Here is a 10204-nt window from a genome sequence, read left to right on the forward strand (position 1 = left end):
GAATAGGGACAGGTTGGAAGTTACAGCTGCTTCCATGAATGTACTCAAGTTGCCATATGCAGCCTGAGAATATCAACCATGGAGATGGAATAAACGAGTTCCAAGCCCTGTCTACTTCAGTTGCCGGGGCGCAGATGATTTCACTTTTAAGAAAAGCAACTTCATGGCTTTCAGTCACTTGTTTAAAAAATAAAAAAGGTACTAAGTAAAAACAAAAGCTTTCTAGCACAGCAGAATGCCTACCTAATTCCCATCTGTATGGGCCTAAAGAATGGCTGAGAATGCATGAACCTGCAATTTAGTTAGGCATTAACTTCTCAGCAGTGAAACCACAAATTTCCAGTTCACTCTTCTAATCTTCACCATCACAGATCCATATCAAATATGTATTATAATACAAAATCTCTACCCCAAAACCAGCATTTGATGATGGCCTATTATACTTGACTATGAAAAATTATCTTTTCATTATAAATAACGGCAAAAACCTAAAACATTTTTAAAAGTTCTGAGTTTACATTCCAACCACAAGTTCAGCAAAGTAAGTCAGCACAATATAATTGTGCTTTCAAACTGAAGAATAAAATTACCAAATGTTGTCTGCCACCATCACCACCTCCTCTCCACCCAGCTCTTTTATGGACCACAGAAAAGAAATCCAGTTAAAAAAAAAAATCGCTAAAATAATTTTTTAAAAGTTATACAAAAGGACCACTCAAGTTTTTGTGGGCTGCTGGGGCCATGTATCTCCAAGAACTTCATCAAAAACCAGTGTCCAGTCACCTTTCAAGGAAAATACCAGTACAAAAGGAAATGACTGTGTGTTTATTTCCAACTTTTAAAAAGCTACGTCAATTTATATGCAAAGTAGGCATGATTCCTAGCACCAGACAAAAAGGCAGGTACCTTTCAATATGTTGTAAATTCAGACACTTTCCCATTGACTTAGGAGTTATCCAAATCACTTAAAAGCATTTCCTGAAGTTTATCTTCTAACTGACCTTTAATTAACCTTTATAAAAAGGTTCCCTTCCAGAGTTAACACTAGAGCAAAAAGGATTTCACAATTTTTTATTGATGGCATTTATCCCATGGTTTAACATGTTAATTATACTGTAATAAACATGGCTTTAATATTAAACTTTTCCTTATTATCCAAAGTCACCACAGTCCATTTCAGTAAATATATAAAAATATATGCTTAATACTTTGTACAATACTGGTTTTTGGTCCAAACAAAACTGGATCAGAAAAGCCAATAAATTTACTTTAAGAATCCCCAATTTTTTTTTAAGATTTCCAAATGGATTTAGGCAACTTTGAATAATGGGATTTACATAATAAAATCTGAGACAAGACTAAACAACAAAAAATTCTAACACAAAATTAAAATTTCAAGTTCACAGATTTATGTTATGCCAAAAAGTACAGAAACAAAATTGTATTTACACAAGTTTCATAATAAAATAATGGAAAAGGCAAGACAGGTGATAGAAGAATGAAAATATAGAAATAGCATATAATTATTAAGTGGAGAAGGAACTAGATCTAACAAGTCCTTAGTATAGACCATTCTTTAATCAGGCTTCCTCTATCAGCAAATTTTAGTACACAATATACCCAACTCACTCACTTCACACATACACCAGCACAAACTCAGCATAGAAATCATTCAACATCCTCTAAATCTATACAGACTTCCTCAGATATAATTACAATATCAATGCGTTCCATAAACGCATATCAACGCACATAATGGTGCAGACGAAGAGGTTCTATACAAAGCCATTCACTGAGCGGGCTCCATTCCTGAATTCAGTCAGCCTAAGCCAAATCAGTGAATAATTTGCTGGATCATAAAATATTTTCGCTGAAGAATCAGTCATCAGTCTATTATTTATTTTTAAAGGGCATGGCGAGAGGTGAGGGCAGGGCTTTTGTAAAGAAACAAAGAGGAAAATTCCAAAATCAAAGAAGTCCTTAAGCAGATTGACTTCAGGTAACTCCAGCATGTAGTACAATCCAGTATCTAAAAGCAGGACACCAGCTTTTGTTAAAACTTGTGTATACCACCACTGCAACATTTATTTCCTGCGTCTAACAGCAGTCTTTATCTTGCGACCAGAAACTGAAGTTCCAGAAGAAGAGAACATATTTTTCCCATTTGACCTGTGAAAAATAAAAACTTCAAAATGTGACATGATGCTCAAAATTTTAGAGTCAGAATATAACTCTAAATGTGACCAGTGACAAGGGGGGAAAAGAGACATTGTTCAAGTAAACAAATTTCCTACCGCACAGGACACATACACACCCCTGCTCTTTTTTTCAGGCTATGATCCTATAATATGGTAAATTGATATTAGAGAACATACTTGCCTTTACCTGAATTGCACTGCACATTGGTGCTTTTAAAAACAGAACACACACACATTCATGCACAAGCACACGTCCTTACCATGCTAAATTCTCCATTTCAACAAAAAGTCTCTTACCCCACTGTAAATGACGCTGACGGCTGATTAAATGGAAAGCCCCCTGAGCCAGAAGGCTGGGCTGGGGCTGCAGGTGTGGTCGGATTTGCACCAAATTTGAATACTCCCGATGGACTGTTGTTTGTGAAATTGAAATTTGTAGTACTGCTGCCAAATTGGAAAACTGAACCTACAATAGTTAAAGCAAAAAACATTAAGATAAAAGTGACAGTTTTTCTAGAAATGACTCTGCCCTTTAATGCAAAATACAGTAAAGGGTTAAGCTCTCTTATGACCACTTAAAGAAAACCGAGCATTTTCTCCACTGTGGATCTTCAGAAAGTCCAAGTGGAGAAATGCCTTCAAAATTATCAAAAGGATTTCCAATCTAAACCTATATTCAACCAAAATCTTACCAAACATGGGAGCAAAATAATGATCCCTCCAAAAATGTATGGTCTCAAATTTTCTTCCCTGAGTACTTAAAAAAAAAAAAATCACTGGAAGGTCTGCTCTATCAAAACATGGAAGTGGGAAAAAGATGACACCAAGGAAAGAGAGATGCTTTTTAAGAAAAAGCTACAGGAAATCTCCAAGATAATTGGTAAAAAGGATCCCCAAGACCTCAGTTAAATAGTAAGCCTCTATATATAGAAAACCTGGTGGGACGAACAGTTTAGAAAATCCTGGGAAACTTCTTTCAGATCCTGAAAAACAGCCAATGCACTTGAAAATATTGAGATCTATGCAAAGAGGGAATCATTAACAAAGAGGAAATCATTAATGCCAGAGAAAACAAAATTTTGTGTACTCAGAATATTAATCTAACTGTACAGTGTGACTGTATATGTCATTATAGGGTGGGGCAAATGTTCCTATGGAAAATAACACAATAAGTAACAATGCCCCACCCTGTATAATACATGTGATTAACTATATTAAAAGAACACAGAAACATTTGTTTAAATATACAAGTGAAAAGGTTTGTGTCATCAAATAGGAAGTGTCATGAGACAATTCGGCTGGACTGTCCCAGGAAGAGTACTAGAGCTGAGGCATAAATTCCTGAAGTAAATTTGATCACAAAGAGGATTAGAAAACACCACAATTGAAATCTAGGCTAGAATGCCCCAAAATCCAGAAGGGGAAAAATGGGATGGAATGAATACAATATCTAATTCAAAGAGTTAAAAGATGCTTAATGTGCCAAAGTTGGGAATGTGGTTTATAGTTAAGACTAAACATACACTTCTCTAGTCGACTGAGTATAACAGACAATTAAAAAAGGCATGCGTGTTTCAAAGTTCAAAGAAAAATATCATATGTAAGACATACTAAACCTAAGTACAGATACAAAGTACATAACTAGTACACACACTCACCAGAATTTGGAGCTGTTCCAGAGCCAAATGCAGACTGACCAGGCTGCTGTCCAAACACAGGAGGCTGGCTGCTGCTTGACACTGTCCCAAAAGTAGGTGGTGCAGGCTGAGAACCAGCAGAAAATAAAGCTGCTGAAGATGACAGAGATCCAAAGCCTGGGGGATTTGGCTGGCTGGCACCTTGACTTTGTCCAAATGTTGGGGTCTGGTTAGCACCAAATGCTGGACTGGCAGATGGTGCTGAAGGTCCAGTGCCAAACCCAAAGGCGCATCCTACAGGCCCAAAGAATTATGTAAATCACCAGGACAGAGATACTTCTCAAGAAATCTCTAAGAAACCAAAAGCAAATTCAAAGCTTCCTTTCAGATTCTTACCTTGCTGGAAAAAATCCCACCAAGTTCTGAATAATGATTGTAAGAATTGTAAGAACGCAAATCTCTATCATTGTTTAGCAAAACTACACAGAATCCATATAAACAAAAACTTCACTCTAGCCCAGCCGTGGGCAAACCACGGCCCGTGGGCCGGATCCGACCCGTTTGAAATGAATAAAACTAAAAAAAAAAAAAAAAAAAAAAGACCGTACCCTTTTATGTAATGATGTTTACTTTGAATTTATATTAGTTCCCACAAACACTCCATCCATGCTTTTGTTCCGGCCCTCCGGTCCAGTTTAAGAACCCATTGTGGCCCTCGAGTCAAAAAGTTTTTGGCCACCCCTGCCCTAGCCGGTTTGGCTCAGTGGATAGAGCATTGGCCCTTAGACTGAAGGGTGTCAGGTTCGATTCCCGTCAAAGGCACGTACTTCAGTTGTAGGCTCAATCCGGTAGGGACTCATATAATAGGCAACCGATCGATGTGTCTCTCTCTCTGTCTCTCCCCCTCCTCCCTTCCACTCTCTTTAAAAATCAATGGAAAAAGTGTCTGGTGAGGATTAATAAAAAAATAACACCAACAAAAAACTATTAACAAAACTCCCCATCTTCATAGTCAAAAAATTTTAGATGGAATATATCGAAGACAACAACTAACCTCATCAGAAATGTAACACATGTAGAAATCAGCTAATGTTGAATCATGTGCACACTGCACAATGAGGACTAATGTCTCATAAAATAACCCATGTCTGGTTACTTACTTGCAAAAACTAAAATCAACACTCTTGCTGAAATTAAAAAAATTGCTCTCAAGAGTTAATTATATTAAACTTAAACACAAGATGTACATTACACCTTAGCGTGAATAACTACAACATCCCTAGTATCGAATAGGTAAAGGCTTCATGTGCCAAAGGGTGTTTTTAAATTACCCATGCCATTTTGTAATAAGATGCCATATTAATTCCTAAGAGTTGATATACTCATAATTAAGGCTAATCCAAGTACACATATGGGTTTTTTGTTCTTTTTAAAAGTACCTGAAGAGCTAGATGTGGTTGTAGCTCCAAAGTTAAAACCAGAGGTTGCAGTATTATTACTGCTGGCTCCTGGACCAAAGACAAATGGGGTAACAGCTGTACCCGAGCTGGATGTGGTTGCTGGTTTACTCTCTTGAGGAAACAGCAAAGATTGTTGAGATGTACTGGATTCAGCAGGGTTACCAAAGGCAGAGCTGCTCACAGGATTGTTGGCCTGTCCAAACACAAAGGCACTCGATGGTGCACTGGATGAAGAGGTGGAACTACCAAATATGCTGCCACCAGCTGAAGTGGCTGGTGTACTTGAATTAGAGGAATTGTTGTTCAAGAAACTAAAAACTTGCTTTGCTCCACCTTGATCTGTATGACAAAAATTAAGAAACAAAAATTTGTAAGAACAAGTAATCACAGAAAGCATTTTTTCCTATCCTACAATCTAAGAAGTTATTAGAAAACAGACATTTTTAATATAGATTCATTTGTGCCCTAGCCTGTTTGGCTCAGTGGATAGGGCATCGGCCTATGGACTGAAGGGCCCTGGGCTTGATTCTGCTCAAGGGCACATGCCCAGGTTGCAGACTTGATCCCCATTGGGGGGTGTGCAGGAGGCAGCCGATCCATGATTCGCTCTCATCATTGATGTTTCTATCTCTCTCTCCCTCTCCAAAATTAATAAAAATATTTAAAATATATATACTACATATGTGTGTATATAAATTTATTCATCAAATGGGCATATCTGTTATATTAAATTTTGATGTAGTCAAATACATTCACCTTTTATAGATTTTGTCTTAATATAGGAAAAATCATTCAGATTACTAAAAATATGCCTTATATCCAAATTTAACTGTACAGATACTGTGTTTGGATAACAAATTCAGACAGTGGAAGATACATGAATCGTATTTACTTTTACAAATATGATTTGCAACTTATGTTAGCAGGATTAAAACTTCAATTTAACCAAATGATAGCTAATTTTCCTGCAGCATGTACTGACTAGCGCATCCTTTTCCTCACCTTTATGACATATTAAATTCTAAATATGTTTCTGATATAGTTATTGTTACTAAATTGATTTAATTATTATAGCTTGACAGTATGGTTTGATATTTAGTAAGGCAAACCTATCTGTGTGCCTGCCCTTCTCCCCAAAATTTTTTGTGCATTTTCCTTCTACATAAACTTCAAGATCCACAACAATTCCTCTAAGAACTTAAATTATATTAGGGGTTGGGACTGGGAGGGAGAGAAATATTCTCACTCAGGAACAAGTATTAAGTATGGTTTTATTATGTTAGCATATAACAGGTTCTGTAGCTTTTATAAAATACAAATTTAAAATGTTGGAAAATACAAATGAAATATGTTGTCCAACACTTTACTGCTGATTTTGGAGGAAAGCTATTGACTTTTATATGATGATCCTGAATCCAACCACCTTATTGAAGACTTTTTTGGGAAACTGTTCCAATAATGTCTGTTTCAATATGGTCTACTAGACATGGCTGGCCACTTTATTGTAAGGGCATTAGCATGGGTAGGAAAATGGAGCTAAAATTTTAGCTCACTTTCAAGTCAGTATAGAGGAGGATTAAGAGGTCTATTTCAATGGAAACAGTATTGAGCAGCGGTCGCCAACCAATGGTCTGCGAGGTCTGAAAGATTGGCAATCGCTGGTATAGAAAAAGCCCATGATTAAATTTGGTTAAACCCTATCTAATTTTTATTCCTTTCCAAATAATATATAATTTAGCTTTTATTTTCTTTAAAGGGTGTTTTTAAATTTCCAAGTAAAAATTCAATACACAAAAAACTCACATCTATTTATTGTATTCATACTGTTTTTTAGGTTTAATTTTTATTTTGATTGTGTTTCCAATTTATTATTCGAAAATGGACATGGGTGTTCCACTTGATTTTCTGCTATCTGAAAACATCTATATTTTGCCTTTATGTTTGATGAAATTTGGCTGGTTACAGAATTCTAGGTTCAAAGCCCATTTTCACTTTGAGAACACTGCCCTGTTTTTAGCATCTGATGCTACAAAATGGAAGTCTGATGCTAATATAACTATTCGTGGCAAACAGCTTTTTTTTCTCTCTCTCTGAAAGCATTCAGGATTTTGGCTTGGTGTCATGAAATTTTACTGCCTTTTGTCAATGAGTGGACTACTTCCATTTTTAAGACCAATGTCTCTCTCTACATCTAGGAAATTTTCTTCTATCACTTCTTTGACAGTTCCTTCATGCTCTCATCTTCTAAGTATTCTTATTCCAATGTCACTTGTGAATCTAGCTTGGAGCAATCTCTCTGTACTTTTGCACTGTGCCCTGAAAAATTCCAGTTCACTAATCTGATTACCAACTATGTTTTTTCTGTTCCTCAGTCCATAAAATGAATTTTGTTTCATTAACATTTAAAAATGCTATTTCATTTTTTTCTTCAAAATTTTTCATAATTGCCTATTTCTCAGAGATCAATTATATTTGTCTATGTTCCCTTACATGGCTGATAATGACTGGTTATTTCTATTTGTAAATGAAAGCCTACATATAAAAATTTCATTAGTTAGAAAATATTCATGTGCATAAGAAAGAATGCCTATTTTCCTGAATAGTATATGCCAATTCTGATTATAAAGCTCACAGAAGGGAGAAAGACACAAACAAATGTGCAATATTGTGGGCTTTCTATTAGAACTGTTTTTCTCAAAATTAGATCAGTAAATCATTAAAATCATGAGGTACTGGAGAAATTAAAGCTGAAAATCCTAGATTACTTTCCTGAGAGTTCTGTTACTAGTCTCTCTCACGTGTTTAGTGTAACCCATTCCTTGACTTTCTGAGATATCAAAGACACCTTGTAAAAGAAAATGTTTAATACTTACCAGCTGTAGTACTGGTTTGAGCTCCAAAAGCAAAAGTGGCCTTTGCTGGCTGCTCAGACTCCTTCTCAGATGGTTTTACCATACTGAAACTAAAGGTCGACTTTGAAGAACTCTCATCTTTGGTTTGCTCTGAATTCCCAAAGGGAAACACTGGTTGACACTTTGGCTCTTCATTGTCAGCTTTCTTCCCAAACACAAGAGAAGTAGAAGTGACAGGCTCTTGCTTCTCTTCTGTCCTTCCCAAAGCAAACAATGAGGCAGATGGCAGAGGGGCAGGTTCCATATTGCCAAAAGGGAACCCTCCTTTGGTGGCAGACATTTCTTCTTTTTTCGCTTCTGATGTCTTACACGGGAAAGGAGCCACTGAGCTACTCTTGGTTTCGATAGTTCCAAAGCTGAAGCTACTCTTGTTCTCAGAGGTCACCACAGTGTCAGCAGCAGCGGGAGTGGGGTTAATAACACCCGTACCAAAACTAAAGCCTGTAGATGAAGCTTTAGGCAGTTCCTCTTTCTTTTCTTGCTGCCCAAGATTAGTTATCCCAAACTGAAATGGGGCTAAAGTTGGATTGCTTAAATCAGAAGTAAGTCCAAACTTAAAATTATTATCATTCTTACTGTCCTTTTTAACTTCTTCCGGTTTAGAATCAGATGAAACTCCAAATTTAAAATCTCCTACTGGTTTAGAAAATTTGAAGCCTTCACTCATGGGGTTTGAAGACCCAGAATCTGATGACATACCTATTTTAAAGCCTCCTTGGTCTCCAAATTTAAAATTTCCAGTGCTTGGTAAAGTCTGAGAAGGCTCAGAAGAGGATGACGGTATACCAAATTTGAAGGATGAGGATGCTGGGTTTGAAGATGAGGAAGATGTGCCAAAGCCTTCAAAAATACAAGACACCAAAAACACACTGAGTTAATGTTATCCACTCAAACAAAATGCAAACCTTGAAAACCAAAAGGACATGCGAATAACTCGGAAAAGGCCTATTTTGAAGAGTATTATAAACTGTCAAAAATTCAGCATGAGAATTATATTCCCAATCCTCAGCAACTAGACATGCCCCTTTTCATCTGGCAGAGATTTGACAAATTTGATAAAACAGTATTACTAGGAATAACAGACACTTTATACATTGCAGGTGGATGTGTAAATAAGCACGAAGTTATAAAAGGCATTTTGTCAATATGTACCAAAAAATTACAAATACATTTCCTCTTAGTAATCCTACAGCTGTGTCTTTTTTTTTTTTTTTTTTAAGACAAATTAAACTCAGAGACATACAAAATGCCATATGCAATCTGGGCAGCTGTGAATGGAGAACAAATGTATGTCCAAGCTAATGTGATAAAATGAAGGAAGCACAGAGGCAGTAGGGCATTTAGTCAAACAAGGTAGAGAGATAAGGATGTGCAGAATCAGAGTATATTTTCTTATGATGTGAATAAAGAAACTTTGAAAGAGTAGTAAGACTAACCATAGCCTTTTGACTGGTAGGAGAGGAAAGATTAAAAATAAGCCAATGGGCCAGATGGCTTCACAGGGGAGGTTTTTTTTTGTTTGTTTGTTTTTGACATTTTAAATGTTTTATTAGAATCAAATAGCAAGGATGAACAAAGTTGAAAGTTAATCCTCTTAGTAGGTCACTACAGTTGGTAAGTCCTGGATTGATAACAAAAAAAAAAAAGAATACACTGTAATGTGTCAAGAAAGAAGAAAGAACATCACTGCAGAACTCATTGACATTAAAAAGATTAGAATATGATTTTAAAAACATGCTAGTTCATTAGAAAGTGGAAATGTTTTGTGTATGTTGTTATTAAATTTGAAACAATAAGGATCATAACCTTGAAATGTTTTGTAAATGTTGAAATAAAGTATACTGTATTAGCAAACATTCAAGGAAGAACTAAAACCTATCCTCCTCAGACTATTCCAAAAAATTCAAAAGGAAGGAACACTTCCAAGCTCATTCTATGAAGCCAGCATCACCCTAATACCAAAACCAGATAAAGATAACACAATGTTAAGAGAATTA

General features: G+C 36.1%; 1 protein-coding gene across 1 annotated transcript in view; it reads right to left on the minus strand.

Annotated features, from left to right (window-relative positions):
* Positions 1–1054: 1054 nt before the first annotated feature.
* The window catches only part of NUP153 (nucleoporin 153kDa), a 94143-nt gene continuing 84993 nt past the window's right edge, over positions 1055–10204 (minus strand). The window contains 5 exon segments of the mRNA XM_006764074.2: positions 1055–2169; positions 2496–2664; positions 3857–4129; positions 5275–5634; positions 8169–9047. Of these exon segments, the coding sequence (XP_006764137.1) occupies positions 2085–2169; positions 2496–2664; positions 3857–4129; positions 5275–5634; positions 8169–9047 (1766 nt within the window). The 3' untranslated portion in view covers positions 1055–2084.

The sequence above is a fragment of the Myotis davidii genome, unplaced genomic scaffold (assembly GCF_000327345.1).
Source record: "Myotis davidii unplaced genomic scaffold, ASM32734v1 scaffold279, whole genome shotgun sequence".
In the NCBI taxonomy this organism is placed as follows: domain Eukaryota; kingdom Metazoa; phylum Chordata; class Mammalia; order Chiroptera; family Vespertilionidae; genus Myotis; species Myotis davidii.